Consider the following 26,693-nt stretch of genomic DNA (forward strand, 5'->3'; position numbering starts at 1 on the left):
ATTATTAAAGATGGAGGAGCTTTGGGAGCACGTCCAGTAAGCTTTCCCATGGAACAAAATTCCAAAATTTCTTCTGATACAGGTGAGATACTTCATGATCCAACAAAGTATAGACGATTGGTGGGACGTTTGATTTATCTCACCATAACAAGACCTGATATTACCTACTCAGTACACATACTCAGTAGATTCATGCATGAGCCTCGCAAGCCACACTTAGATGCCGCCATGAGAGTTTTGAGGTATCTGAAAAGTACACCAGCACAAGGACTCTTCTTTCCTGCTGGAAATGAGATGAAGTTGACGGCATACTGTGATTCAGATTGGGCAGGATGTCCAACCACACGAAGGTCCACAAGTGGCTATTGCGTGTTTCTTGGAAATTCTTTGATCTCATGGAGAACAAAGAGACAAAAAACAGTATCTCTTTCTTCAGCAGAGGCTGAATATCGTGCAATGACAGTGCTTGCTGTGAAATTACTTGGTTGCGTTATCTATTGCAAGACCTACAACTCCCAGACCCAGGACCAACTACTTTACACTGTGATAACCAAGCAGCGCTGCACATATCTGCCAATCCAGTGTTCCATGACAGAACTAGACACATTGAAATCGATTGTCATTTTATTAGGGATAAAATTCTGGATAGAACAGTGGTTACAAGATATATTTCATCCCAACAACAAGTAGCAGACGTGTTTACGAAGGCCTTGGGAAAAGAAGATTTTTCGGCTATGGTGTGCAAGTTGGGAGTTCACAATATTCACTCTCCAACTTGAGGGGGAGTGTTGAGAAGTCAACTAAATCCCATTATGTTGTAATAACCCAAACCTAAATTAATATTTAATTAGTAATTTATTAAGAGAAAAAGATAATTTTGCCCTTGCAATAATTTATTAACGAAAGGTTGACTTTTTGACCGAGAAGGAATTTGACAGTTTCACACACACTGTTGCGTAGAGCACGACTAAACGAGTCCGTAGACAAGAAGTGGGCTCGAATCGGAGTTTTAACGAAGGAAATACGGTTAAAATACTCCGATGGGCAAAATGGTAATTTGAAAAAACCATATTAAAAACCTCACTTCTCTCTCTTCTCCCTCAGTCTCTCTCTCTTTCTCTCTCTCTCTCTCTCTCTCTCTCTCTCTCTCTCTCTCTCTCTCTCTCTCTCGTCGACATTACTTCAGCTCGACACCACCCTCTTTGTGAACCACCACCACCGACCACCAGAGACTGCCGGACCGGTCCAGGAAGAACCAACGTCAGCTCCGCCGCTCGACCATCGCTGTTTTCGTCGGAAAACGTCCAAAAACGAGCCGAGTTTTCCAAAACTTTAAACCGTTCGTTCTCCCTCATTTCTTCTCCAAATTTGACGAGTAAGGTATGGATTTCTACCTATTTTCCATGATCTAGCTGATGGTTGGGTAGGATTGCATCAATTTTGACCGTAGGTAGCTCGATTTTTGACCTCCAAGTTCGGCCACTTCCAGTCAGTTTTTGGGGTAGGTCCAAGAACAAAAGTGGCTCCAAATATGTTGTTATACTTAGGGTGGGAGTTTGGAGCCGTGGTTTTGAGATTTTCCGGTGATGCGTAATTGCTTTAGACACCCAGTGCTGCCAGCGCGTGTGGCGGTGCGTGGGCGAGGGTAGTGAAGTGGAACTGTGTCTTGATGAGATCCTTAGGTTGTCATGAGCGCGTAGGAATTCGCGGATCTCAATTTGGATACCGTTTGAGCCTCGAACGGATTTTACATATTGCGCGATGTCTGGGTTGAATATGGTTAAGCCGTTGGATCGTAATATTTTTCAGATATGTTAATCTAGAAAATTTCAAAATCGTGCAGGATTCGACGGATCGTGAATCGGAGTCCTGGATACTCCGAAATCGCGAACCCTAGGGCTAGTGTTTAGAAATTATGCGATTGTACGATCGTGATCAATCGGACCGTCCGATCGAGACCAAACCCTCGGGACATGTGTCGTAGATATATTGGACCTTCTAGCGGCTTCCAGATCATATTGTGAGGTCATGGACCCGCAGGGTCCCGAGTTGAGTCCCAAGATATTTCTAAACTATTACAAGCTTTTATGGGCATAAAGATAACTTTAATCTGACGCACGTACTTCTAGGAGCCGGGGTCAGGGTTTTTAAATTAATACTATATTGTATTAATAGAATATTATGGTCATTGAATCAGGCACCCAGGCACCAGTTGACCCGCATGAGGGACCTTCAAAAGGTCCAGCGAGCACGGACTACCAGTGAGTGGACTCTTTATTTTTATTTTATAAATGAATTTTAGCAGTTCAGTTTCAATTACAGTATTTGATCTTGAATAAATGTTATTTAAAGATTAGTGCTAAAAGCTGTTCTATGCTTTTGAATATTTTATATTTTCCTAAACCACCTTGTACCCAGATCTATAAATGTTGCCTTCGGATTGTATTGGCTGCCTTCGGTTTCGTCAACATGCTTGACAGTTGCCCCACGAGTTCCTTGGTACTCGAATTTGTGTGGAGCGAGTCATGCGGATCAGGTAGACTACGGTCCCCTGAATCCTGCAAGTTGCGGCTCGGACTGACCTTGTGTCACTGAGACTTGTGAGCACGTATCACCCATGGTGATGCAAGGAATTGACGGAAATAAGGGGTACACCTAGGTGGTAGTTTTAAACTGTTTTCAATGCATTAAGAAATTAATGTTGACCATGAGTCTGATTGGCTTTATACATGAATTGATTTCAGAAATAAAGAGAATAATTTAGTTTGTATAACTGTTTTTACAGTGGGGTTAGTATGTTCATATGCTATTTTCTGAAATTTGTTTTTGGGTCCACTCACCCTTTTTAATGTTTTGCGCCCCCAGGTAGTATGCGTGCACAGGAATCCATCACCTGGCCGTTTTCCACCTTCCGCGCTTTTCTTTCTGATGTAGGACTTTTGTTTTGTAAAAGGATTAACTCCTTTGTAAATTCTTAGTAGTCGCTCTGATGTTTTGCCCTAAACTTAGAATGTAACTGTTGGAATGTATATATATGTATGCTGGCAGTTGGTTGTATATATATATATATATATATATATACTTGTTTGGCAGGTCAAAATGTTTTGGTATTAAGCCAGTTACAAGGGAAACTCTGCCGATTTTTTGGTAGAAGTCAACCTTGTTATTTTATCGTGCTTTGTATAGAAGGCCAATTAGGTCATTTGTGCCTGACATCCGCCAGGTGTCGGACACGCACGGGTCCGGCTCGGATTCCAAAGGGGAATTTAGATCGGGTCCTGTCATATTTGGGATTGAGTGATTAACCAAATTATATGTAATTGATTGTACATGATTTGCTTTCCTTTATTAGTCTCTTGATTGTAGGAAACTTGGGTATAGATACCCTTGATACTGTAAAGAGAAAATAATCCAGTAATCAAATATTCTTCCTTTGATGGCAATTTTACAGAGAAAGAGTATGTTGTTTTATTTTTAGCACACTTCTTTCTCTTGAAGTGATTAAATAAGTGTTAAAAAGTTGGATAAAAGTTGTATCAAATCAGGTAATAATAACTTATCCACAACATGTTTTGTGATTAGTATGCAACTACTAAGAGTTCCTCTTCCAATTTTCTTTCTGGATCAATACTTTATAAGGAATCTGCACAAGCAAACACTGTAAAAATGAAAACGAAATGGATGTCACTATTTTGCCTGCAAATTCTGAGTGGAGAGAAGTTCAAATAATTCACACACGCACACTCTGTGTGTGTCTCTGCAGAATCTTTACAGGGCTGGTTCTGCTTTGTTCCTTTCTATCTTCTCCTTTTACAAAAGACCAAAACCCATGCAAATGCGTCTCTCTCTCTCTCTCTCTCTCTCCCTCTCCAAAGAAGCAAAGAAGAAAAAAAAAAACTATACCCAAATAGTTCCCCCTAGGACATGTCTTCAGGGCTCTGCTTTATCCCCAAATCGAACATGATTGGATTCCTCATTTGGTAATGAATAACTATCAAGTCACCTCATGGAACAAAAGCCTACTCTGCCTTCCACTGTATAGCTATATAGTGTTAAGTGTTGTTGTGCATCTAGGTACTTGGTTCTTCATCCAACTTGTGTCTTAGTAGTCCTGTGATCTGTCTACATGGTACTTATATACAGTACTTATACAGTCCTGTGATCTTCATCATTTATAGATCGATATATACAAAAGGAAGCTTCAATTGAGAGATTCCTTAAATATAAACCACTCCATGTTGTATTTCAATAATTCCATCATCTAATTTCAAGTTTTAATGGAATCACAAATCATTTTAGTAAAAATAAGGAAAATTATAAATTACTAAATCATTTGATTGCTTTGACATAAACATGTTCGAAGAATATAAGTCCCACATCGGAAACTTAACTAAGTAAAATATAAGATATAATGAATGGTTCTACTATTAATATTACCGAGACCTTTTATGATAAAATTCCACACCTACTGAGCTTTGTGGGTAGTTAAGTTGGGGATAATATCATTGTTGTTAGTAGAGTGAGCTATTGATCTGTCTCTCTGAATTTAACAAAAGACACACGGTTTTTTCAATATATATATATGGGTGAGTAACCAGGGTCCAAAAGATCGGGACTATATATATATATATATATATATATATATATATATATATATTCAAGTAACATCAAAATAACTACTGTGTAATATATACCTTCAACCTAGTCATGCATAGGTCACATCACCTTCCCCATCTGAGCAAGGCAAACTGAGCTGTTCATGAAATATCTTGAAGTTCTATTGCATTTTGCAGCTGTTCCATTCATTCATTCATTCATTTTATATCAGTACACATTAACCTGCTCTGTGCTACAACAATATCTATTTCTTGTACCAATTAATGTGCCTAATTTTAGTACCACTAATCATAAAATATTCAGACTGAGGATATTAACTTTTTAAAGGAAAAAAAAAAACCCCAATGAGAGGTGTGGCAATGGCATCATGAGGTGGAACAAAAGCCAAGACAGAAAATATATGGATATGGATATATGTTAACAAGAATTGAAGCAATGGTGGTGGAAGAGGTCAACCATATCCTGCAGCTGCCGCCCTCATAGACTAGTTTAGAGGCAGCTCATCAATACAGTACACGAGAGAGAGAGAGAGAGAGAGAGAGAGAGAGAGAGAGAGAGAGAGAGAATTCACTGCAATAAGCAGAAGTTGAGCTCAGAATTTTAGGGCATATGCACTCAACTTCTGATCTCAAAATTAGATACGTGGGACTTGTGAGCAAATCAAATACATAGACTCATAGTTGCCGCCAGCTTTACAAAGAAACAAGCCAGTAAGGATCTCCCAAAGCTGAGAGGAGCCAAACCTCCTTGTGATTAAAAACAAATTTTAAATTAATTAATTAATAATTCAGTATTAACAAAATATTAGAGAACGCAGGCCAAGGAATACTGGGGAAGGTGATCTCTTCCCTTTACTTTGACCATATATATCTTGGGAGACTGTGATTCTAATGCTACCCCTTCCCCGCACGCCCTTGAGGCTCCATTTCCCACAACCCTCAATAATTTTTTATAGAAAAAAAATATTGCATTTAGTTCATAAATATGAATTAGAGTGAAAAGTGAGCAAACATATTTTTGAAGTCGAATAATAAAATATAGTGAATTTTAAGGTTTCTTGCAGTTAACAAGATTCCCTGTTCCCCCGTCTTTGTATTTGCTTTTATGCCTCAACCTAGAGATGGCACTTACCTCCAATATATTTTTGTGTCTATATAGAATAAGAGATTCTCTCTGTTTGCAGTTAAAAACACAAATGTGTTGGTAAAAGACTCATTAGTGCAGTGATTTAAAGTAATTATTTTTTTTTTAAAAAGGTCCTAGTTCGAATATTAATATTCGTGTTGTGTATGTGAGTTTAGTATATATTATCGGCTCTCTCGATAAGAAAGATCTTTATTTTAAAAAAAAAGTACAAATAAGATTTTCTTTATGCGTCTTTTATATAAAAGTTACATGTAAAATTTGAAATGTGAAATTCATGCGCAAATTTTGTTGGCAACATGAATGTTCATACATATTTTTGTACAGACAAATGTGAAATGTAACTATAATATACATGCAATACTAACTCTCTATGCGTAGTTTTCACGTTAATGTCATTGTCCTTGGTAAAATAACATTAATGTTTGATGATTTCATAGCTAAGCCAGATGGCTTTCGTTAATAATAGTCAATGTTCACGGCCTTTAAGCAGGCTGTTTTTTATTCATTAAAAAATATTAAACAAATTATTAAATTTTGAGTCTGCCGTACTTGGGGGTTAAAAAAAACAAAAGGAAAGTTTATTAATTTATCGCCACAGAAATCTCAAAATTTGAGAACCACACGAGCACTCGACCCATGGCCCAACGGTCCACAACCTGCCACGTGAACCACTAAGAGCTCGGAGATGGTCCCTGTTTGATGGTACGGACACGACTCTCCAGAGTGTGGGGGTAATAATAATATTTGGGCCAAGCACATTTTGGCTTATTGACTGACTGTTATTTACTTACCCCTTTTCATTATTTTTCACCCCCAGCGGTCGGCCGGGCAGCCCGGGCAGCCACACGGCGGGCAGAGGTCGCTCTGGGCTGACGTCACCCGCTCCGTTTACATTCTTTCTGGGCCTTGGACGTGTCGCTGTCAGCCCACTGCCAGTCCCCCTCCTTTATAAACACTAGCCGTTTCCTCACTTTTTTTTCCACATAAATATTTTCCCTTTCTTCCTCCTCTCTTCATAATCTCTCGATGTGGGAGTTTTTCAACATCTCATCAAAGATGAAAGCCAGACACAAATTTCCACAGCGAGGTATGAAAAAACCCAAACCAAAGCTCGTTTTAGAATGCGCCCTTTTTTCATTTTCAAGTTTCAACCCTACCATTTTCGTGTAACAATCTAAAATGTCATCACACGCGTTGATAATTCATATATGTTCTGTGTTTTGTAATTTTTTTTTCAGGAGGTCTGCTTGAAATCAGAGGCCGAAATGGAAGCTCTGAAAGCGATCAGAGCTGGAGCTTTGTGATGTTGTTTGGTGATGGTTGATGTGAACTGGGCGCTATCCTAGCTGAGCTTTTTCATTCTTTTTTTTTTTTTGTTTTTTTTTCATTTCGTTTCCTTTTTCGTCAAATTCTTTTCTTTCTTTCTTGACCTTGTAAGACCTTTTCTTGACCTTGTAAGATGTCACGCCGGGTCTGTTGTCTTCGTTTGTTGTTTTGGTCCAAGCTCTGTGTGAGAATTATCTCATGTAGAGCTTGGCCAGCGTTTCTCCTTGTTGCCGTCCAACTCATCTTCTCCTTCCTTGTCTATCCCTCCTGAGCTGTTCCACAATTATTTGATGAAGTTAATTATATGAAGCCCACCATAGCAAATTTCCATCAAACTCAAGGACCTGTTTGCAACAAACACAATCTCAACTCAAGCTTGGTTCATGCAATTAAATTCCACTTGGGTCAGGGAAATGCTGATTGTGTGTGTGTGTGGTCCTCCATGTCATTATAGAAAAAGAATAAAAATGCAAATTACCCTAATATATATTTATTATTTTCACTTCCTGCTACTAGCCTCCTCTGCTGTTACTATTATTCTGTTAAAAGAACCATCAATTTCAATATTGTATTATTGGATGTGCAGAAATATGCTGTTGCAGAGAGAGAGAGAGAGAGAGAGAGAGAGAGGCATCAGTTTCGTTGTTTTATATGTTGTTGGCTGAGAAAGTAGGAGAATATATTTTCTCTCAGATCTCTGTAAGAAGAGTTGAACTCGTGACTGCTCTGTTCGATTGTACAAAATATATCTATCCACTGTATTATTATTATTATTATTATTGTTGTTGTTGGAGAGTAGAGACCGCTTTCTCCTTTTTCTTCTCTAAAGACTTTTCTGTACCACAGAAAGTTTTTGCTTCATACAAAAGCTGATGGCCCCTTATGTTACTCTCACCCAAATTTAGGGTTGCAGATACTAAGCAATCTTCGCATTTGGGTTAGGTCAAGCGATTAGGGTTTGATTTCCTCCAATGTAATTAAAAAAAAAGTTAATAAATTAATATTCAGAAAGTCAAAAATAAAAATAAAAATTTATTGACTGAAGAATATGTTCAGTGCATGTCCTACCAACACCAAGGTACAGCTAGAACTAACTAATGCTTAAATCATGACACGTGTTAGGTAAAAAAGTTTTTACCAACCTGATTGTGGGGTGAAAATGGTGGGTTTTTAACTTTCCATATATTATTGATCAAGATTCCCATGCTAAATTTGGAACATATGTCAGCATCGTATTGAAAATTTTGCATGCCTTGTAGACCACATAATGGCTTAGGTTGCCAGACCTATTAGTCAATCATTCATGCGCAAGTGTTTGTGCTTTATTTCAATTTCATGTGTCGCGAAAATGATGTTTGTGTCCAATTCTAGTTGTTGTTTTTGCGCATATTGTGCAATCTTTAGGGTGAAATTTCTACCTTGTACTTTTCACACAAATTAGGTTCCTCAATTTATACATTTTGAGTGAAATAATAGAATAAAAGGTGGGTTGAATAATAATAGAAATGAAACGTATGGCCCTTGGCAACTCTTACAAGATTTCCGACAATACTTATTATCTCATGCTTAGAGAGAAAATAATCAAGTAGCGGACGCTTAAAAACGATCATACTACGTACTTTAAGATACTTGTATTTGGTTTCAGAATTTTCCTTTGAATATTTTCTACGTATTTTGATTTGTTGGTTTAAAGGTCCCTAGGGTACCTTCCTTGTAATGGCCAAGGTAGGGGTGCATTTAGGCAAAGTTGGTACTAATTGAATTGTTGCCTACCCTAGTTGTTATTTTATTTTAAATAAATAAATAAATTTACAGCTTTTGAGTACTAAAAGGAGGTCAGAAAGAGGGTGGTGGTGACTTGTAGCACAAAATGATGATGTTCACAAGTGGGCATTGAAAAGCTAAATTCCTTTTAACCTTCTCCATGACAACAAAAAATTAAAGTAGTGAGGAGAAGTTGAGAGGGGAAAATCTCATGATTTCCCTCATATCCCACTATAGCTATTTTGCGTTGGGTATTGCCAGCACTGGCCCCATTTCTTCCACCCCTTTTTCCTGCTTTGGGTGACATGCTAACATGCATGGATACCTCTTCTTCTCTTTGCTTAGGGTTGTTTCATTTTAATTTTATCCTTTCTTTTTTATATTCACTTTTTCCTTTCTCAAATTATTCCTTGACTAGTGAAAAGGAGGAGGGTGATTGACGTTTTCAATAATGATTTGTACCAAATTTCAGATGTGCTTTGCAATTTCATAAAAAGGGAGTGGTCAAGCAACCTGGCTTCAATTCCGCGCATGTGAGTTTTTTCCCCTCATCTTCTTAACTTTGACAAATAAAAAAGGTAAGAGTCCTGACCTGACTTTCTCGGAAAGTATTTTTTATTGTTTTTTTTTTCACAACACTGTTTGGTTGATGGTTTAAATGACTAGGCCTGAAAACAAAAAGGCCCAACTCATCTAAATCCACAAAACTTTGGGCTGGAGTATTAGCATTGCTCTTAAAGTAGAATTCTATAACCTCCTTATGCTCTATCTAAAGGTCTTATTTCTTAATTATTAGACCAATTTGGTTAGTTATTGGATTAAATTGATTAATTTGATCAACGGTTAAAAGATAGGGCCACATATAAGGATCTTAAATAATGCCCTTAGTATAGAATGACTTGTTATAATTATACAGGGATGAGTTGTGAGTTAAGCCAGTTAGTCAATGCAGTGTGTCTGTTTCCTTATACTCCTTATAATTAAAATATTCCTTTTTCAAATAAATAAATAAATAGGGAGCTAATAATCCAATTGAAGATTGATTCGCTTAGGTTTGGGTTTAACTTTTAGATTTTAGAGAAAGACCTAAAATTCAAAGTATAAACTTTAAAACGGCAATTTGACAGTTTCACACTTTAAAGTAGTTAACTATGTCAAAATCATAATATAAAAAACTACAAACACAGCATGAAACTTGGGTTGCAATCATCTGGAAGCAAAATTCTTAAGAACAGTCAGATGATTAGATCTAAGAATAGTTTATTATGTGAATAAATTATAAGAACATATCATATGCTGCATGCAATAATTTTCTTCCATTTACTTTACTAAGCAAGGCGTGGGATTCACGAGCCCGGGTCAGCTCATGGGGAGACCTGGTCTGTCTCTTTGCCTTTGGGCTACTGATGTCAACACTGTCAAAAACCAACAGCTACAAGCCACGTGGCTTCTCCTGGAGGCTCCGATCTTAAAATGTCCTCGAATCCAAAGGCTGTCCATTTTTCGGCTAAAAAAATTTGTAAAAAAAAATATCAAAAAAATATGAATTTTTTTTTTCTATAAATACCTACCAATATTATTCACTTTTAACATCAAATCTTCATACAAATTCATCTCCTTCCAATATTTTTCACTTTCCACACCACATTTTCTACTACAAAATTCCATTTGTGTGAAAATACAAATGGCCTCTTCCATCGAAGTCAGAGGGTTGTGGACAAATGTTTGAAGAGATCAAAATCTTGGTGACGAGGTAAAAAAAATTTAATTTCCGTTTTATTCAATTTAATGTCATTTTTATTTATTTTTATTTTCTTACATTTCCAATTTTATTTTTTAATAGATTATTCAAGGCAAAACAAAAAAGAGGAAAACCATTACACATGGCTCTTCAAGTGAACAATGCCCGCAGTCAGTTCCAGTAGTGCGTTTCGTGCCGGAAATAATGGCACTATTATATCATCAGAAGGAAAATACTCCCCCACGTCGTGATCCGGTGAAACCTCTTCTGCCAATGATTGAGTCGTCCTTGTACTCGATTGTGTTGGACTATGAGTACCGGGAGTATTTCAATTGTATGATGAGCGAGTATGTATTTCAATTGTATGATGAGTGAGTAGGTATTTCAACTGTATGATGAGTGAGATGTGAATTTTATAATAAATATAGACATGTGGCAACCGAAAATCTCATCTGAAAATTTTATCTGAAATTTGAGATGTGAATTTTATAATAAATATGAACATGTAGCAATCGAAAATCTTATCCAAAAATTTTATCTGAAATTTGAGATGAGAATTTTATAATAAATAGTGACACTTGGCAACCGAAAATCTTATTTGAAAATTTCATCAAAATTAATCGTTTAAGTATAAAAAAATAGAAAATAAACTAAAGTGAATAGTAATTGCCATTGCCTTTGCCCGTAGGGGTGGAAACAAAATTGCAAGGGTTGCCACTATTTGCCACTATTCAGAATAGTGGCATCCCTTGCTTTGTCTTTACCTTGCCCTTACCCATAAGGATGGAAGTGCTCTAATAGGAATAGGAAAAAGAAAAAAGAACATACTGCATGCAGCGAACGACATCGTTTTCAGTGTCCGATTATACTTCGCGTTCGTCTATTGATTTTCTATTGATTTGATTCAATTTTCCCTCTTATGGGTCTGAAAACTTTGTACCACATTATATCACACCTTCTATGAATTATAATTGAATTAACACATGAGTTGACTTTGAATATGAGTTGACCTGTGTTCGAAGAGTTTTTTGACCGTGTATGAAGATTGTCTTGATAGTGTACACGGGCATTGATTGTTGGACACAAATGTCTGGGGAGTGTCCAAGAAGTGTCCGAGTGTCTAAGTATCCGACACTTCGACACTCAGACTTAGGGATGGCAAAAATTCCAGTAGGGGCGGGTCCCCGACCCTAACGGAGGGAGATTTCGGGGCTAAATGAGTATCGGGTACGGGGATCCCCGAACCTGAAAAATCCCCGACGGGTATGGGGAGGGGATGGTATTGGCGTTCCCATCCTAGAACCCGACCCGAAAATATATGTTTATATTTAAATAAATAAATAAATATAATATTTATGTTTAACCATAAGTTAACTTCCCTATCCTAATTCTTCCTAATTTTCTATGGAATTTCATATTTATGTGATTTTGAATAGTTGAGTTGAACTTTATAGTTAATTTGATGTGTTGAATGATAATTTAATACGAAACATAATGTTAAAATGTATGATAAATATTTTTTTATGCAAAATAATAGGGGATTTGGGGCGAGTGTGGGGGATAGTCCCCCGACCGGGACGGGGACGGGAATTTCCCAAAACCTAATAAACGGGGATGGGTTCAGAGACAGGGGCGGAAATGGAGAGCGGCAATAGGAATGGTATTGTCATACCTGGCCCCTACCTGATCCGTTGCCATCCCTACTCAGACTAGTGGAGTGTCCGTTGCAACATAGATCACACCACCTCCCTCTCCCGCCAAGTTCCCGTTACCTCCATTTTATAATATTATTCTCCCTCCTTCCTAGGGTTTCCAATTTCCCAATGTCGCAGACCCTTTTCAACAAGGGAGACCAAGTGGAAGTCACAAGGCCAGGCCATGGCTCCACCGGGCCCTACTACCCAGCCATGGTGCTCCGTCCTGTATTTAAGGACAAGGAGCACATGTTGGTCCAGCACCAAACGCTAACCAACCCCAACGCCGACGGCTCAAAAACCCTAATCGAGATTGTCGAATTGCGCAATGCCAGGCTAGTGCCGCCCAGAGAGCTCTACCAGTTCTTTAAAGTCGGTGACGACGTCGACGCCTACAGAGATAAAGGGTGGTCTCGCGGGACTGTCAGGGATATTTTGGAGAATTCCAAGTACTTGGTTGCGTTCCAGGGTCAAGAATTTCAATGTCAGCAGTTTAATTTGAGGCTGCATAGAGAGTGGGAAGATGACTCTTGGGTCCCTCACTTTCAAGAAGAGGTTTATTTATTTATTTATTTTATAAAAAATTTAAACTTGTTTTCTATGTTCTTGCTTGATGGGTTCTTGGTTTTTTTTTTTTTTTTCCTGGTGAAACTTTGGTGCTTTTAGTTTTATGTTTGTGCTTCTGGTGCTAGGTTTTAATTTCTTTATGAAAATTTTGAAGTTCACTCTGGAATTGATGCGTTTCAAGTCTATTTTAATTTCCTTTTTATATCCTTACGGTGTTTTCTGGTAGATAATAAAGCTATAATAAGAGTGCAATGACATTATATAATTTGTTATATGTGTATGTAGATTCTTGCTGCAAGTGGTTGTGATTAACATTCAATTATTATATTGTATATATATTTTCAAGCAAATATGTCTCAGGCAGGCAACTAAGGAAAATGGTTTGAAATCATAAGTCAATTTTAAATTGCACATGTTGTCAGCTGTTATGCTTTGCTTTGTTTCTTGATGTTTGTGCAACTATGTAAAGTGGCTTATGGTATTTGATTTCTGATATTGGCGTTATGGTAATTCACTGGTTGCTAATGCCTGCCATGTGTGTATGGTCTAGTTATGCATTTCTGTGTGATCGTTCTTCTAGAATTTTCTTGGTTTCGAATGTCTACTCAGTTTGTGAAATCTTGAGCTGCAGAAAACGTCACCGGTGAAGTCCAGAAAGTTGGTATTGAAACTTAAGTGCAGCAACAGAACATCGGGGGCAAGCTTCGAAAATGGGACTGTGGTGGAGGTTAGCAGTGATGAGGAAGGTTATGAGGGTGCTTGGTACACTGCTAAAATAATTGACCATATAGGAAGCGACAAGTTTCTGGTGGAATATGAGCACCTGGTAACCGATGATGGAACAGAGCTCTTGAGAGAAGAAACATGTGCAAGTTATATTAGACCTTGCCCCCCTCGGCTTCCACCAGTTGCTCAGTTCAAAGTGCTCCAGAAAGTCGATACTTTGTACAATGATGGATGGTGGAAGGGTACCATTTCCAAAGTTCTAAGCGGCTCAAAGTATGTTGTCTACTTCAGCTCCACAAATGAGGAATTAGAGTTTAAACATTCCAATTTGAGGCCTCATCAGGACTGGATTAATGGACGATGGATCCATGGTTACATGGTATGACTTAAAGCTGTTTATTGTCCATGTCAAAATCATGAAGCAATGTTTTTGACTTTCTTTCTTTCTTTTTTGTTTTGTTTTTTCTTTTTGTGTGTGCTTGAGATTATCAAAAAATGAGAAAGCATTACTTATGGGAGGCTTTATGAAAACCAAGAAGCTATATTATTGAGGATCTCTAATTAATTGCTGCATATTTTTGTTTGGTGCAGGTCAATATATATGGAAATGATCACAAAGAGTTTGCTGACAAAAGGAAATAGATAAATAAGCAAAGGAGGCATCTCGACTATGTTGCTTTTTCCAATATGTTAATAATGTATAAAGTAGGTTTAGGGCCAGTAACAACTGTTGTATGAGGATATTCTGGAGGGTACGTTATGCCACTGAATTTATCAAATTTAATGGTCCTCCATCATGATCACGAAATTCATTATTTGGTTGAAAACAAGCACTAATTCTTGAAAATGCAGGAAACTATGCCAAAGTTCAGTAGGGCAACAGAGGTAGAGGTCAATAGTGATGAAGGTTGTTTTCTTTTACACATTTCAGGCATGTTTGAATCTATAATTGATCTTGTCACAAGTCTTATGTGCTTGACTGATTGTAACCCCTGGATAGTACCAAAGTTCCCCATTCAGGATAATCTCAGTTCAGCATCATGTAATCATTTCTAGCAGTTTCTTTACATCATTTAGGCATTGTTTTTCTGGATCTGGACTTCCCTCTCTGATATTATCTCCTGTGACGGAATCTATTCTGTGGAGAAATGACCATCTGTAACGATCGAGGATTTTTAGAGAAATTGAGGGTTAATCCTTAAATCGAGGATTTGAAGTAAATCGTTGTTACTTCTTATTCTTCTGTTCTTTCTTAGTAGTGGACGTCCTTATATATAAGATAGTATCATATGTTACTTAAGGTTCCTCAGGCAACCTAAAGTTGTTCTGTAATCTTGAAGTCCTTAACATCTACCAATATCCTTGTTATAATTTTTGTCTTTGTACAAGTCTCATAAGGAACATTTTACCTCCATGCTAATGGCAAGAATATGAAGGTTGCCTCCTTCTTTATTGAATAAAAAGAATACGAACTCAACAAAAAATAATAATTGGGACATGTTGAGTACTCGGAACATACAAAAATGTCTTCATTTCCTTATTTTCTGTCTTTTAACTTCCAACAAATAAAAAAGTTTTTAGTTTTTGTTGGAGCGAAAAAAGAAGTTGGGTTTCAAATTCAGTGACTTTATGTAATATACACTTGGGTTCAGCCTGCTATGCGCGGATGTAGCCCATTGTCATTGGGCAACTTGTTAAGAGCCCACCAAACCTAAATTAGATTGCCACCGTTTATAAAACTTCATCCTGGCGCGTGTGCTTGCTTTGTCCACGGATCTACTTCTCTCTTTCTGGATTGAATTCTATGGACAATCCTTATTTTCTTCCAATCCCTTTTTATAATAATATTCCCCAAACTAAGATCAAAGATGCTCCCTCCTCCTTTTTGAAGGTAAAAGTGGTGAACTTTGAAACTCAGAAGTGAAAGCCCACTTCATCTCATTGCATCAAACGCAATTTGATCAAATACCCATCTCGAAATCACCATCTGGTAAGAAAATTCCATACCCTTTTCATGATTTAGGTAACTGGGTAATCTGAATTTTGTTCATGTTTATTGGAATTTGGTAATGAATTCCCAAAGATGTAGTTTTTTTCCGGACGAAGTTGTCCTGCAAATTCTTTCAAGACTCCCCATTAAGTCACTTTTCAGGAGCAAAACTGTTTGTAAACTTTGGTATAGATTGGTTTCTGATAAGTATTTCATTCATCTGTACAATGAAGTGTCTGCTAAGAACCCCATGCTATTGGTTGAGGTTTCTGATTCATTGGGATCAAGATCAAATCTGATTGTTGTTGACAATCAGAGGGGTGTTTCTGAATTTTCCTTAGATTTATTGAAAGACAGAGTTAAGGTTAGAGCCTCATGTAATGGTCTGTTGTGTTGCTCTAGCATACCTGATAAGGGTGTTTACTATGTATGCAATCCTATGACCCGTGAGTTCAAGTTGCTTCCAAAGAGTAGGGAAAGGCATGTGACTCGATTTTACCCTGATGGTGAGGCCACTCTAGTGGGATTGGCCTGCAATTTATCCACCCAGAAGTTTAATGTTGTTTTAGCCGGTTATCACCGTACTTTTGGTCATAGGCCGGATGGGACTTTTATTTGTATGGTATATGATTCTGAGTCAAACAAATGGAGGAAGTTCGTTTCGTTTCAGGATGATCAGTTCACCCATATGAACAAGAATCAAGTTGTGTATGTAAATGGTGCTCTTCATTGGTTGACAGGCAGTTGTTCTTGTATTCTTGTGCTTGATTTGGATAATGACATTTGGAGGAAGATGTCGTTGCCCGAACAAGTGAGTTGCGGGTCTGGAAATAGGTTTTATTTGTTAGAGTCCGATGGTTGCTTGTCTGTGGTCCAGATTTCGGATGCTTGGATGAGAATTTGGGTGTTGAGAGAATATGAGAGAGAGGAATGGCATTTGGTGAATACAGTGAGTCTTAGATGTATCAAAGGACTTGTGCCAGGCATATTCCCCATATGTCAAACTGGTGAATATGTTTTCCTAGCAACCCATAAGCAGATTTTGGTGTTTTATCGCAAGACTCGTGTGTGGAAGGAGATGTACTCTGTGAAGAACAGCTCTACACTCCCATTGTGGTACTCGGCACATGCATTTCGGAGCACGATTTTTTCCTGTCGTTAAGACGTGGACTGCATGTAATGAACTTGTGTACATAAATTTCCTATGTCAAGTATCTCTATTCGTTTGGCCGATTGTTGTTTGTCAACAGTTATCAACATTTGACTTATGAAATGTAAATTATGTTCTTATGTGTTTGGCTTTGGCTTACTCTTTTACTTTACATCCTTTGTGTTCTTCAACTATTTTTAGCCTATGCATCTTCATGTTGTGCTGGAATGTTGGGCCTTATCATAATTATTTCTTGCCCATATTTCTGTAACGAAAACTATTTAAGACTCGGTGATTCATGAAGATATGAATGGATTTTTTTGAGGATGAAGTTGTTCATCAAATTCTGGCATGATTGCCTGTTTAGATATGGCTATAGTTGAAAACTTTATCCTTCAGCATTCTTCTGGATATTTGACTTGGTCTTTGTGTCACAGAGATTTTGACATCTTCTCTGGATATTTGAGTGCAGCAACTGTTGGGAGCACGAATTTGGTGTTTCACTTTCTCTAAACTCTGTTTTTTGGACTAACTAGCTTAATGATAGCTCTCTTTCCTGTGTTGAAACATGCCCTATCTTTGAATCCCCCTTGCTAAACGAAAATAAAAATAATAAGAAAAACTCTCTTTTTCGGACATCTATTTAAGATGAGTATGTGCAAGCAATTGTATTGAGGAAGGTTATTGCGATTTACTATTTTGTTAATCAATTGTGATCCAAAAATCAGAAGAAACAATTTTTAAGTCGAGGAAGACAAGTTTAACCCTAAGTCTTAAACAACTTTTGATTATATCATGTTTGGCGCTATATAAATTTTGTTCTGATTGCGACCATAACCACCACCACTCTACTGTCTGTGGTAAGTCAAGTCTGGTTTGCCTGTGAATCCAGCTTTCGATCGCTTACTGTACTCTCTGTTTTGTCTCACCTTGAGCTTGCGCCTGGTATTCATTCTTTTATGCCTTTCGCCCGGTAAGGACTTAAACAATTGAAAACGGATGAAATAGCATCGGAGTCGAGAACAGCCCTCTGAGAGGGGCGCCCTAGTTAAGGAAAACTGGAATGCAACTCACCTTGACTGTATGTGTGTCCTAGTTAAAATAGGGCGTTACATACACGGCTATGATGCATGTAACGTCTTTTAGAGAGTTGTGTTATTTATCATTCAAGGTAATTTATAAAAAGTAAAAGTGTAATTAGAATTAGATAATAATAAAAGTGTAAATAGAAGAGAGGTATCCTCTCCTGTTGGGAAAAAAAAAAAAAAGAAAAAAAAAAGAAGAAGCAGCAGAGTAATCAAAATGTACATGAAAATTATTGATTTATTGACTGTCAAAGAAAACTAAGGGTGCGTTTAGTATCCTATTCAAATAGAGAACTCAAAAACTTTAGGGCTCGTCTGGTAACGTTTTCGGAGAGTGTTTTCTGAGAATATTTTCAGAGAATGAAAACAAGAAAACAAATTTGCATTTTCAAGAAATGAAAATGCGTCTGGTAGATTAATTAGAAAACAAAAACAATGAAAATGTGTTTGGTAGTACAATTGTTTTTCAGGTGTATTTTTGATAATTTCAATTCTAATTTTTTTTAAAAAAATTATGATCTTTTTAGAGGCTAAATTTATTATAAACAATGAAAAAAAATAAAACTAAAAAACTATCTTATCTCCTTTCTTTTTTCTTTCGTTTTTCTTATTTTTCCCCTTCTCTCTTTTTCCTCCTCTTTTCTTCTTCTTTTCCTTCGACTGTTTCTTTTCTCTCTTTTTCTTCCTCTTTCCTTCTTTCTTCCTCAGTCTTCTTCCTTTCCTTCCCAAGGCTGTTTCTTTTTTTCTCCTTTTCTTCCTCTTTTCTTCTTCCTTTCCTTCCTAGGCCGCACCCACTCCTCCTTCCTTCCATGGCATGAATCCCATCTACCCACCCATCTCTCTCTCTCTCTAGTTCCACTAATTAATGGTTGTAGTGGTTTGATTGGGTGATGATGGTGGTTGAGCTGGGTATGTCGTAGTTCTTCTTCCTGTCTATGTTTTTCTTTTCTTTTCTTCTTCCTCTGTTTTTTTTTTCTTAGTTTGCAGATTTGTGTTATTTTGGGTTGGAGAAGATGAGTGTTGTTCCTGTTGGTGGGTTTATCGGTTGTCAGAAGCAGAGAAGAATTTTGGTTTTTGGTCTGATAGGAAGAGAAGATTGAGCATAAGCAGTGTGTTTTGAGCTTTTGTTTTCTGGGAGAACAAAAACATCTTTTTTCTATTTTGTAGAAGTAAACGTGAAGTTGGTCTCATTTTATGAAAACATTTTCAATGTTTTCTGTTTTTGCCTACCGAACATGTTTTTGTTTTGTTTCTATTTTTTGAAAAATGAAAATGAGCCTATAAAACGTAAACTGTTTTCAAATCTTAAAAATTTGAGAATTTGTGGATTGTTAGAAAAAATAGATATTTTTTGTTTTTAATAATTAGGGTGTTTTTTAGTTGTTCTTGAGTTTGAGTTTTCAAAAATAGTTGTTTTTAAGTTTAAAAAGTTGGATTCAAGTTGAATACTAAACAGGCCTTAATGGACTTAGACTCAAGAAAAAAAAAAACAAAAAAAGGACACATGGGATTTCGAGGCCTGATGACAACTATAATCTGCGGCCCGGCCAAGCCCAATCCGGATTTGGAATAAGGAATTCCAGTCAGCCAAACAGACCTACATTCAACGTCTTGGATGAGGGACACAGAAAACTCCTTCGGCTTTAGAGCTTCATGAGTGTTTCTCTGTCTTTTTGCAGACCCAAAAACTCTGACATGTGTATTACATGCTGATGGTCAGCTCCTTCATTTCCAGAAGAACCCAATTGGTCAAGACTGCCACTTTCATATCCTTTGGCTTCACTTTATTATCTCACTAATCCCTTTGTGTGCCTCTCTCTTTCATACAAAGAAATCTCTTCTTGCTCCAGGTATGTCCGTACAAAAATCTTAATGTTAAATACTTATCTACCAGTGATTATAATTTGTGGGTTCTGCTCGATTTCATTGTTTTCATCGAATTTTATTTGCTATGTTGCGTTGCTGAATAGTTGGAAATGGGTTTTTATTCTTTCTTCTTTTTTTCAGATATTTGGGGCTTTAAATCTCAAATGGGGTTTTTCATTTTTCTCTTTTAACTCAATTCATGGATGATAACCATGGTGTTTATAATTCAGTGTAATACATATTTCTTCGCAAGAATATTTTTTTGGGTTCTTTTTGTTTCTTGCGAAATGAACAATGTAAGTCTCAGAAACTATTTTTGTGGGTTCATTTTGCATGAGCTTTTGGATATTTGTTGGCTTGAAATTCTTGAGTTTTTCTTATTGCTTCAGCAGTTATGCAGGTTACCCCAATACTGATATGGTTTCCATAACCAATCTATGGTGATCCTTTTTGCATGAGGGTTGCATATTGTGTTATTACTACTTCTACTCTTTAGTAGAACTCCAACTCTAATTGAAGGCCCTATTATCATCAAATGTGGGAAGCTTAGATCTTTACTGATATATGACTGTCATTACCATTTTTCAGTTTGATAATTAATTTATAAAAACAAATCCAAGTTTTATTTATTTAAATGATGTTTTGTAGTTCTATACAAAACCTTGATTTTATGTATATATGCATCCTTGTAATTGTATTTATTTTTTAATCGCAGATTGTATTTCTCACATGGAATCTAGCATCCATGACATCACTGCTTTGAATCAACTATGATCGTTTAGCTTGACTTCTTTTTAAAACAGTACGTCAAGGCCTTTTACCTTATGGCTCGGAAGGGTAATCAACAAAAGAATGGGGTAGATCGCCAGACATCGAAGCACAAAAAGAAGGGTACAGATTCAGGGTGTACACTAGCGGAAACAAAAGGACAAGGGAAAGCAAGTGAGGTGAAAGTGTTCCTGGGAGAAGAACTACCAAATGGTGACCAGCCAAGCAGTCCTCTTTCAGCCAGTGGGAGTAAAACCAATCATCCTGGAGATGAGAATAAAAGCAAACAAAAATCTGGAAAGCTTTTGAGGAAAGATAAGCAAGGTATGGATGCAACGTGGGGTCCAGAGGAGGCAATGTCTTTAGGGAGTGATTCAGGAGATTGCAATGGAAACAATGAAGCTCCAAGCACTAGAGAAGAAAATGGGTCATTACCTCGGAGTGACTTACGCCGTAAACATACAAAAAGAAAATTTGGGTCCTCCCTGAAACGGTGGCATATGAAAACTTTGCTGAGTCGGGTAGAGTTTTCAGATAGCCTATTAGTTAGAAACTTGAAGGCATCAACATTGTCCTTCTTGAAGGTGGCTAGTGAATGGCTGCAGAGGCACGAGCCTATGTTTCTTACCGTCAAAAGTAACATACTGAATGCTCGCGATTATGTCAATACAAAGTTTGAGCAGGCATATCCCATTGTTCTGAAGTGGCTTATGCAGTTTGGGAGTATATTGTTTCTTTTATCAATGGCTTGGTTGGATTGTACCGTAAGGGGCATCGATAGCCTAGTCCGGATGGGGACAACATCCTTCTTTTCCGTTATATGGTGCAGCATTCTCTCAGTAGTTGCTATGGTTGGGATGTTTAAGTTTCTGATTGTGTTGGTAAGCCCTAGTACTGCTAAGTTGCTGCTGACAACTGACTTCATTATAACCAGAAACTTTTTATACTTGTTTTTTTTTTTTTCTTTTCATTATTGTAATTGGGATTATTCTTACTTATTTCTTTCAACAAAATGCACCGTCTGGTCCCTTGTCCTTTTACACCTATTTGGTTCTTTCTGTTTGCTTATGACTTGTTGAGCATCCAGACTTTCTGAATGTTCCTTTTGGAATAATTTTTTTCTGCAAAGGGTGCATTGATGATTGAGGTTAAGATGATCTGTTAAATTTTGTGTTAATATGCTCTCATAACTATTGTAAATACATAGGTCTTCGCTGCTCTGATTGGACTTTTCATTGGCTTCATGCTTTCGATTTTGGTGGTTGCTATTTCTGGAGCTATTTTCTTGTGGTTCTATGGAAGCTTTTGGACAACAGCACTTGTAATCTTCTTGGCAGGTGATTCTTTTACCCTCTTACAACTGCAGATCATCTATTTCAATTATGCATACTTCCTCATCACAGCTTGCTGAGCTTTAACATTCTTCAACATTCAGGTTTGGCATTCACACTGAGCCATGAGCGTGTTGCCCTGTTCGTCGCCACTGTGTATTCCATTTATTGTGCTTGGACATATGTTGGATGGCTTGGTTTGCTTATAGGGTTGAATTTATCTTTTATCTCAAGTGATTGTCTGATATATTTCTTAAAGAACAATGTAAATCAGCAGAGAAGACCCACCGGATTCCCTGAACAAGCATCTGGAATGCAAGGTCAACCAGGCTTTTTTAACGGTGAGCAGGAGCATGCTTCATCCTCTGAAAATGGGCCATGGTTTTCTGCTGATCGTAGCCCTGGAGTACCTTCAACCAGTGGGGCTGATTCTGAGATAACCTCTGAAGATGAAGTAGTTCGGCTGCTAAACTGTACTGATCACTATTCAGTGTTGGGATTGTCCCGGTTTGAGAATATAGATGTTTCTTTACTGAAGCGGGAGTATAGGAAAAAGGTATGTGCCATTTTTTGTTTGCTATAATTGGCATGAAAAGGGATATTTTCTAACTTATTTGTAATTTCTTGTTATGTTATTCTCTTCGAAGTTTCAAGATCTGTATGGCCAAGGCTGAGATCTAATTTTATTTTCGTTATATTAAATGATGACTTTTCTCTTTCCTGAGATTGGTTTATTTATGTAGAACTACTGTTTCTGGATAACATGTTATATAATATGTTAAAATACTTTCTTTGAATGAGGTTGTTATATTTCTTATCAGGCAATGTTGGTCCATCCCGATAAAAATATGGGAAATGAAAAGGCTGCTGAAGCTTTCAAGAAACTTCAGAATGCATATGAGGTGATCTTTTGATACCCGTCGAGATTTTTTCTATGATCTATTTGATTTTTCATTCTGATTGTACCATTTGCCTTTTTTGTTTTTATCTTTTCTAGGTTTTACTTGATTCATTGAAGCGAAAAGCATATGATGACGAATTAAGGAGAGAGGAACTGCTGAACATTTTCCGTAGATTTCAAAGTGCTTCACAAAAGGTAATATACATCCTTTTTGTATGCATTGTTGTAATTGGTGTGAGAAAATGAAATCTGCTGACCAATCTCTTCAATAACCATGAGGATTAAGGTTGAAAGTGACACGTGTCAGTTGGTTCCCTCAAATCCAAGGGGGTCCTTCCATTCAACTTTGTCATTAACTTGGAATTGTTTGTAGAAAGTCGTGTAATTTTGGTCCCATCCCATAGATGTGGCTTCTGCCAGGAATTATATGCTCGTTTTAACTCAATATAATTCTAAGGGCTGTAAATCATTACTCGTTCTGAGTTTGTTTACATATCCACCTTACCTAAGCTTTTACTCCAATGTGTTTCCTAGAATGGAGGACATGGTGTCTTTCCTTCTGGATTTGCACACCCGGAAGCTGATGGTGAGGACCCATTTGGAGATTCTAGGCGGATCGCCTGCAATAAGTGTGGCAACTTTCATGTCTGGGTACTCACAAGGAAGTCAAAATCTCAAGCGCGATGGTGTCAGGTTGTCATTTACCTTTACGGCATTTAATGATGTTTTCTGAGTTTGCATTCATCAAATCCTCCTTAAGCATGATGCTCCTTTTTCATAAAGATGAGAGATTTTGCGCCTGGTTCTGATGTTTTCTTTGTGGAATTTCTCTTTTGAAAGGATTGCAAGGATTTGCATCAAGCAAAAGATGGTGATGGGTGGGTTGAACAATCTTCCCAACCCTTCTTCTTTGGATTTTTGCAGAAGGTATGTGTATTTATATATGTTGGAGAAAGCTTGTTATATATGTGCATTTGGATTGTCTGCTCTTACTAAGTTGTCATCTTCATTGCTATTATGATTCATTGTTTGCTAGTGGAATTTATTTAAAATAAAATAAAATAATAAAAAAAAAAAACCCTTTAAGAAAATCATAATGAATTGTTACGATTATTGTCCATTAGTATCTGAAATATATCTAATACCAGATAATCCTTTTTGAATAATGTTGCACGTGCAGGTAGATGTTCCATCCGCATTTGTTTGTGCAGATAGCAAGATATATAATGCTACCGAGTGGTATATATGCCAGGTAATTCAATTTTAACTTTTTTCTTCATTAGTTTTTCATTGATGTCTTTTCTCCTTTTTCAAAAACACTCATGCCTGCTCCAACACCCACACAAAGTTCTTGTCATGTTGAAAGAAAATGTACATGAAGCTAATTTTTGTTGCAGGGAATGAGATGTCCAGCTAACACTCACAAGCCAAGTTTTCATGTGAACACTAGTGTGACCTCCAAGCATAATACTGGAAAGGGAGCAAGTTCGGGACAAAGAGGAGGCCGGATGCCGGCATCCATGGAAGAGAACATGACAGAGGAAGAATTCTTTGAGTGGTTACAGAATGCAGTGCAAACAGGCATGTTTGAAAATTTTAGTGCCGGCACCTCCACTGAGAGCCCATCTGCCAAATCTGGAAATGGTACCTCCAAGAGTAGTAGTGGCAGCAACAGTGGCAGTGCTAACAAGAGGAAGAAAAAGGGAAAGAAGCAATGGTGAGTATCCAAGTTGTTCCCATTGTTTCTCACTAATCTTTGTAAGCATTAGTGAATCTGATAAAAACATATGTTTCAATGTTGGCCTATTGTCTTTTTTCAGAAAAAAGAAGGCCTGAGGAAAGTTTGACTTCATTAATCATAAGTATAGAATCCCCCATTAGCCTGCATACTACAGAGTTTGTATATCGTTTCATCATTCTCAATCGTCTTAGAATTAACTGTGGACCGCTATACCCATTCAAAATAGATTGCCAGAAGTTTAGGCAGTTACATTTGCGCAGCGGAGCAAGGCAATAATGTTCTTGCACTGCCTATATTTTGCATTTGGTATGTGGAGGGATCTGAATTGGTTGGAAGGGTTGGACGCATGGAATGATGATCGAGAAAGAATGACGTTAGACAATGCATGTTGTTATGTTCATGGAAATGGATGGATATATGAAGCCAACTTATTTTTATGAAACTTGATCTGATGCATGTAATCTGATGGTTAGCCTTTATCTCATCAGATAAAACCCTGATGAATATAACCCACTTCAAAATCCATTAAAACAAGATGATTATATCTTTGAACTTGTAGTGTTGGAAGGTTTTTCCAATCTCCAATGGCTCAATTTGAGTTTGATTCTCTGCAGGGCACCTAATTAAAGCGAGGAAAGTGACAATGGGAGTTGTGTCAATTCTTAGTCAATTTTGATGAGATTTTCTATTTAAACCCTGCACTTCTCCTTGTTTAACTCAATACTTAAATCATTAACCTGTAAGTTTTATTATTGTGTAAAAAGACAAAAAAGGTCATCTAACTTAATACTTAACCCACCTAGTACATCTATATACACATTCTACCACCTTTCATATTAAGTTTTAGAATGACCTATGCAAGAAGCACAATTTGCCTTACAAGCGTTTGTCCTTTTGGGATGCCAATGTAACCACTATTAGGCTTCTAAAGTTTGCTGCCCGGAAGGCTTGGGACATGGATCTTCCAATCCCGAAGAACTTGGCCTTGGAAGCTGTTAATACCCATGGCTGAGATTTATTGACGCTCATCAAGATATTGCCCCCACATTACCTTTATCTGTTTATAAGTTTGGGCATCTAGGATGGAGATAAATTTTTCAGCAGGATTTTCAATTGCTATTTGATTTTTTTTTTTTTTGGCACTCCCTTCGACGGTATTGGATTTATATATGTTTCTCTGTTTAGACCTCCATAACAAATTACAATTTCTCATATGATCTAATCACATGATAAAAACAGCTTGTGGAAACAACAATCTCATGTATACCACAAATATTGTTTAATGATTTAAGTATTGGGGTAAACAAATAAAATTCTGGGGTTTAAATAGAAAACCTTTTTTATTTCTTATTTTTTCAGCTTGTGGTGTATTTAAAGGTAGTTTGGGAAGATAGTGAGGTTTTCTTAGAAATTGTGAAAATTTAAATTAAAGTGAACTAAGAGAAGTGTGAGGTTTAAATAGAAAATCTCATTTTAATTTGGGTTGACACACAGCTTATATAAAGATTCCAAAAAATTAATTTTATAAATCTAATTTTATTACCAAGCTATGAAATAGTCAAAAGTAGAAAATAAGGTTGCCATATTATAATCGGATAATTCATGTTCAACACAAAACTCGATAAGGTTTATTATGTGTTTTTTTGGGTCAATAGGATTATGTCATTTTCGTATTCATGTTAAGTGTCACTCAACCTTTTTTCCGTATTTTTTAGGAATAAGTAAAAAATCAATCTTAACCTATTTACGAGCTTTGTCTTTGATTTGTTTCATGTCTAAAATTATCATCCTTGTACGTATTTGTCAAGAAGGAGAAAGACCCTCTGCATGTCAAATGCAAGGGTAAGGGGCAATGAGCTAGGTGCTGTTTTAGCCTCTTAAAATGGTACGATTCACAAAATCTAGTTTTTTAAATTTTTTGTGGTTGGTGAGGGGTTAGGGACTAAAATTCAAAGGGTTCGTTTGTTTTGCAGAACTGTTTTGACATGGACTAAGCTTAAGTACTGTCATGGATTGACTTGGCTTGGACTAAATTTAATAAGGCTTGTCCAGAGTATGGTACAATGCTAGACTGAGACTGGAACTTGAATAAAAATATATTTATTTAATTAATTAAAAAATAAAAAATAATTTTTTTTATTTAACCCAAAGCCACAATCACCCAAAACCATCAACAAGCAGCCACTGGATCTCTGCAAGGAAAGCGAGAGTTCCCCAAAAATTATCACCACCATCCTACCCCCCCTCTCTCTCTCTCTCTCTCTCTCTCTCTCTCTCTCT

General features: G+C 37.1%; 3 protein-coding genes and 1 long non-coding RNA gene across 5 annotated transcripts; all 4 read left to right on the plus strand.

The window, feature by feature from the left end:
- Positions 1–6,743: 6,743 nt before the first annotated feature.
- Positions 6,744–7,879, plus strand: LOC117614287. The gene is made up of 2 exons (XR_004583850.1): positions 6,744–6,850; positions 7,002–7,879. It is a non-coding gene; the product is annotated as an uncharacterized LOC117614287 (long non-coding RNA).
- A 4,327-nt stretch (positions 7,880–12,206) lies between these two features.
- Positions 12,207–14,627, plus strand: LOC117620587 (protein AGENET DOMAIN (AGD)-CONTAINING P1). Its single transcript, XM_034350702.1, has 3 exons — positions 12,207–12,843; positions 13,487–13,960; positions 14,173–14,627. Exons 1-3 carry the CDS (start codon positions 12,418–12,420, stop codon positions 14,221–14,223), a joined length of 951 nt encoding a protein of 316 aa, XP_034206593.1. The 5' UTR covers positions 12,207–12,417; the 3' UTR covers positions 14,224–14,627.
- A 686-nt stretch (positions 14,628–15,313) lies between these two features.
- LOC117613950 (F-box protein At5g49610) lies at positions 15,314–16,863 on the plus strand. The gene has a single exon (XM_034342574.1). The coding sequence runs from the start codon at positions 15,651–15,653 to the stop codon at positions 16,731–16,733; it is 1,083 nt and encodes a 360-aa protein (XP_034198465.1). The 5' UTR covers positions 15,314–15,650; the 3' UTR covers positions 16,734–16,863.
- A 2,409-nt stretch (positions 16,864–19,272) lies between these two features.
- Positions 19,273–24,965, plus strand: LOC117637778. 2 transcript variants are annotated; one of them, XM_034372798.1, is made up of 11 exons: positions 19,274–19,656; positions 20,388–21,321; positions 21,648–21,777; positions 21,876–22,327; positions 22,593–22,673; positions 22,769–22,867; positions 23,207–23,365; positions 23,513–23,599; positions 23,853–23,924; positions 24,070–24,389; positions 24,493–24,965. In XM_034372798.1, coding segments are annotated over exons 2-11 (2,226 nt in total). In that variant the 5' UTR covers positions 19,274–19,656; positions 20,388–20,496; the 3' UTR covers positions 24,494–24,965. The 2 variants fall into 2 exon arrangements, with proteins under 2 accessions (XP_034228680.1, XP_034228689.1); XM_034372789.1 differs by having other exon boundaries at positions 19,273–19,656; positions 24,070–24,962.
- Positions 24,966–26,693: the final 1,728 nt, after the last annotated feature.

The sequence above is a fragment of the Prunus dulcis genome, chromosome 1, assembly GCF_902201215.1.
Source record: "Prunus dulcis chromosome 1, ALMONDv2, whole genome shotgun sequence".
Taxonomy (NCBI): domain Eukaryota; kingdom Viridiplantae; phylum Streptophyta; class Magnoliopsida; order Rosales; family Rosaceae; genus Prunus; species Prunus dulcis.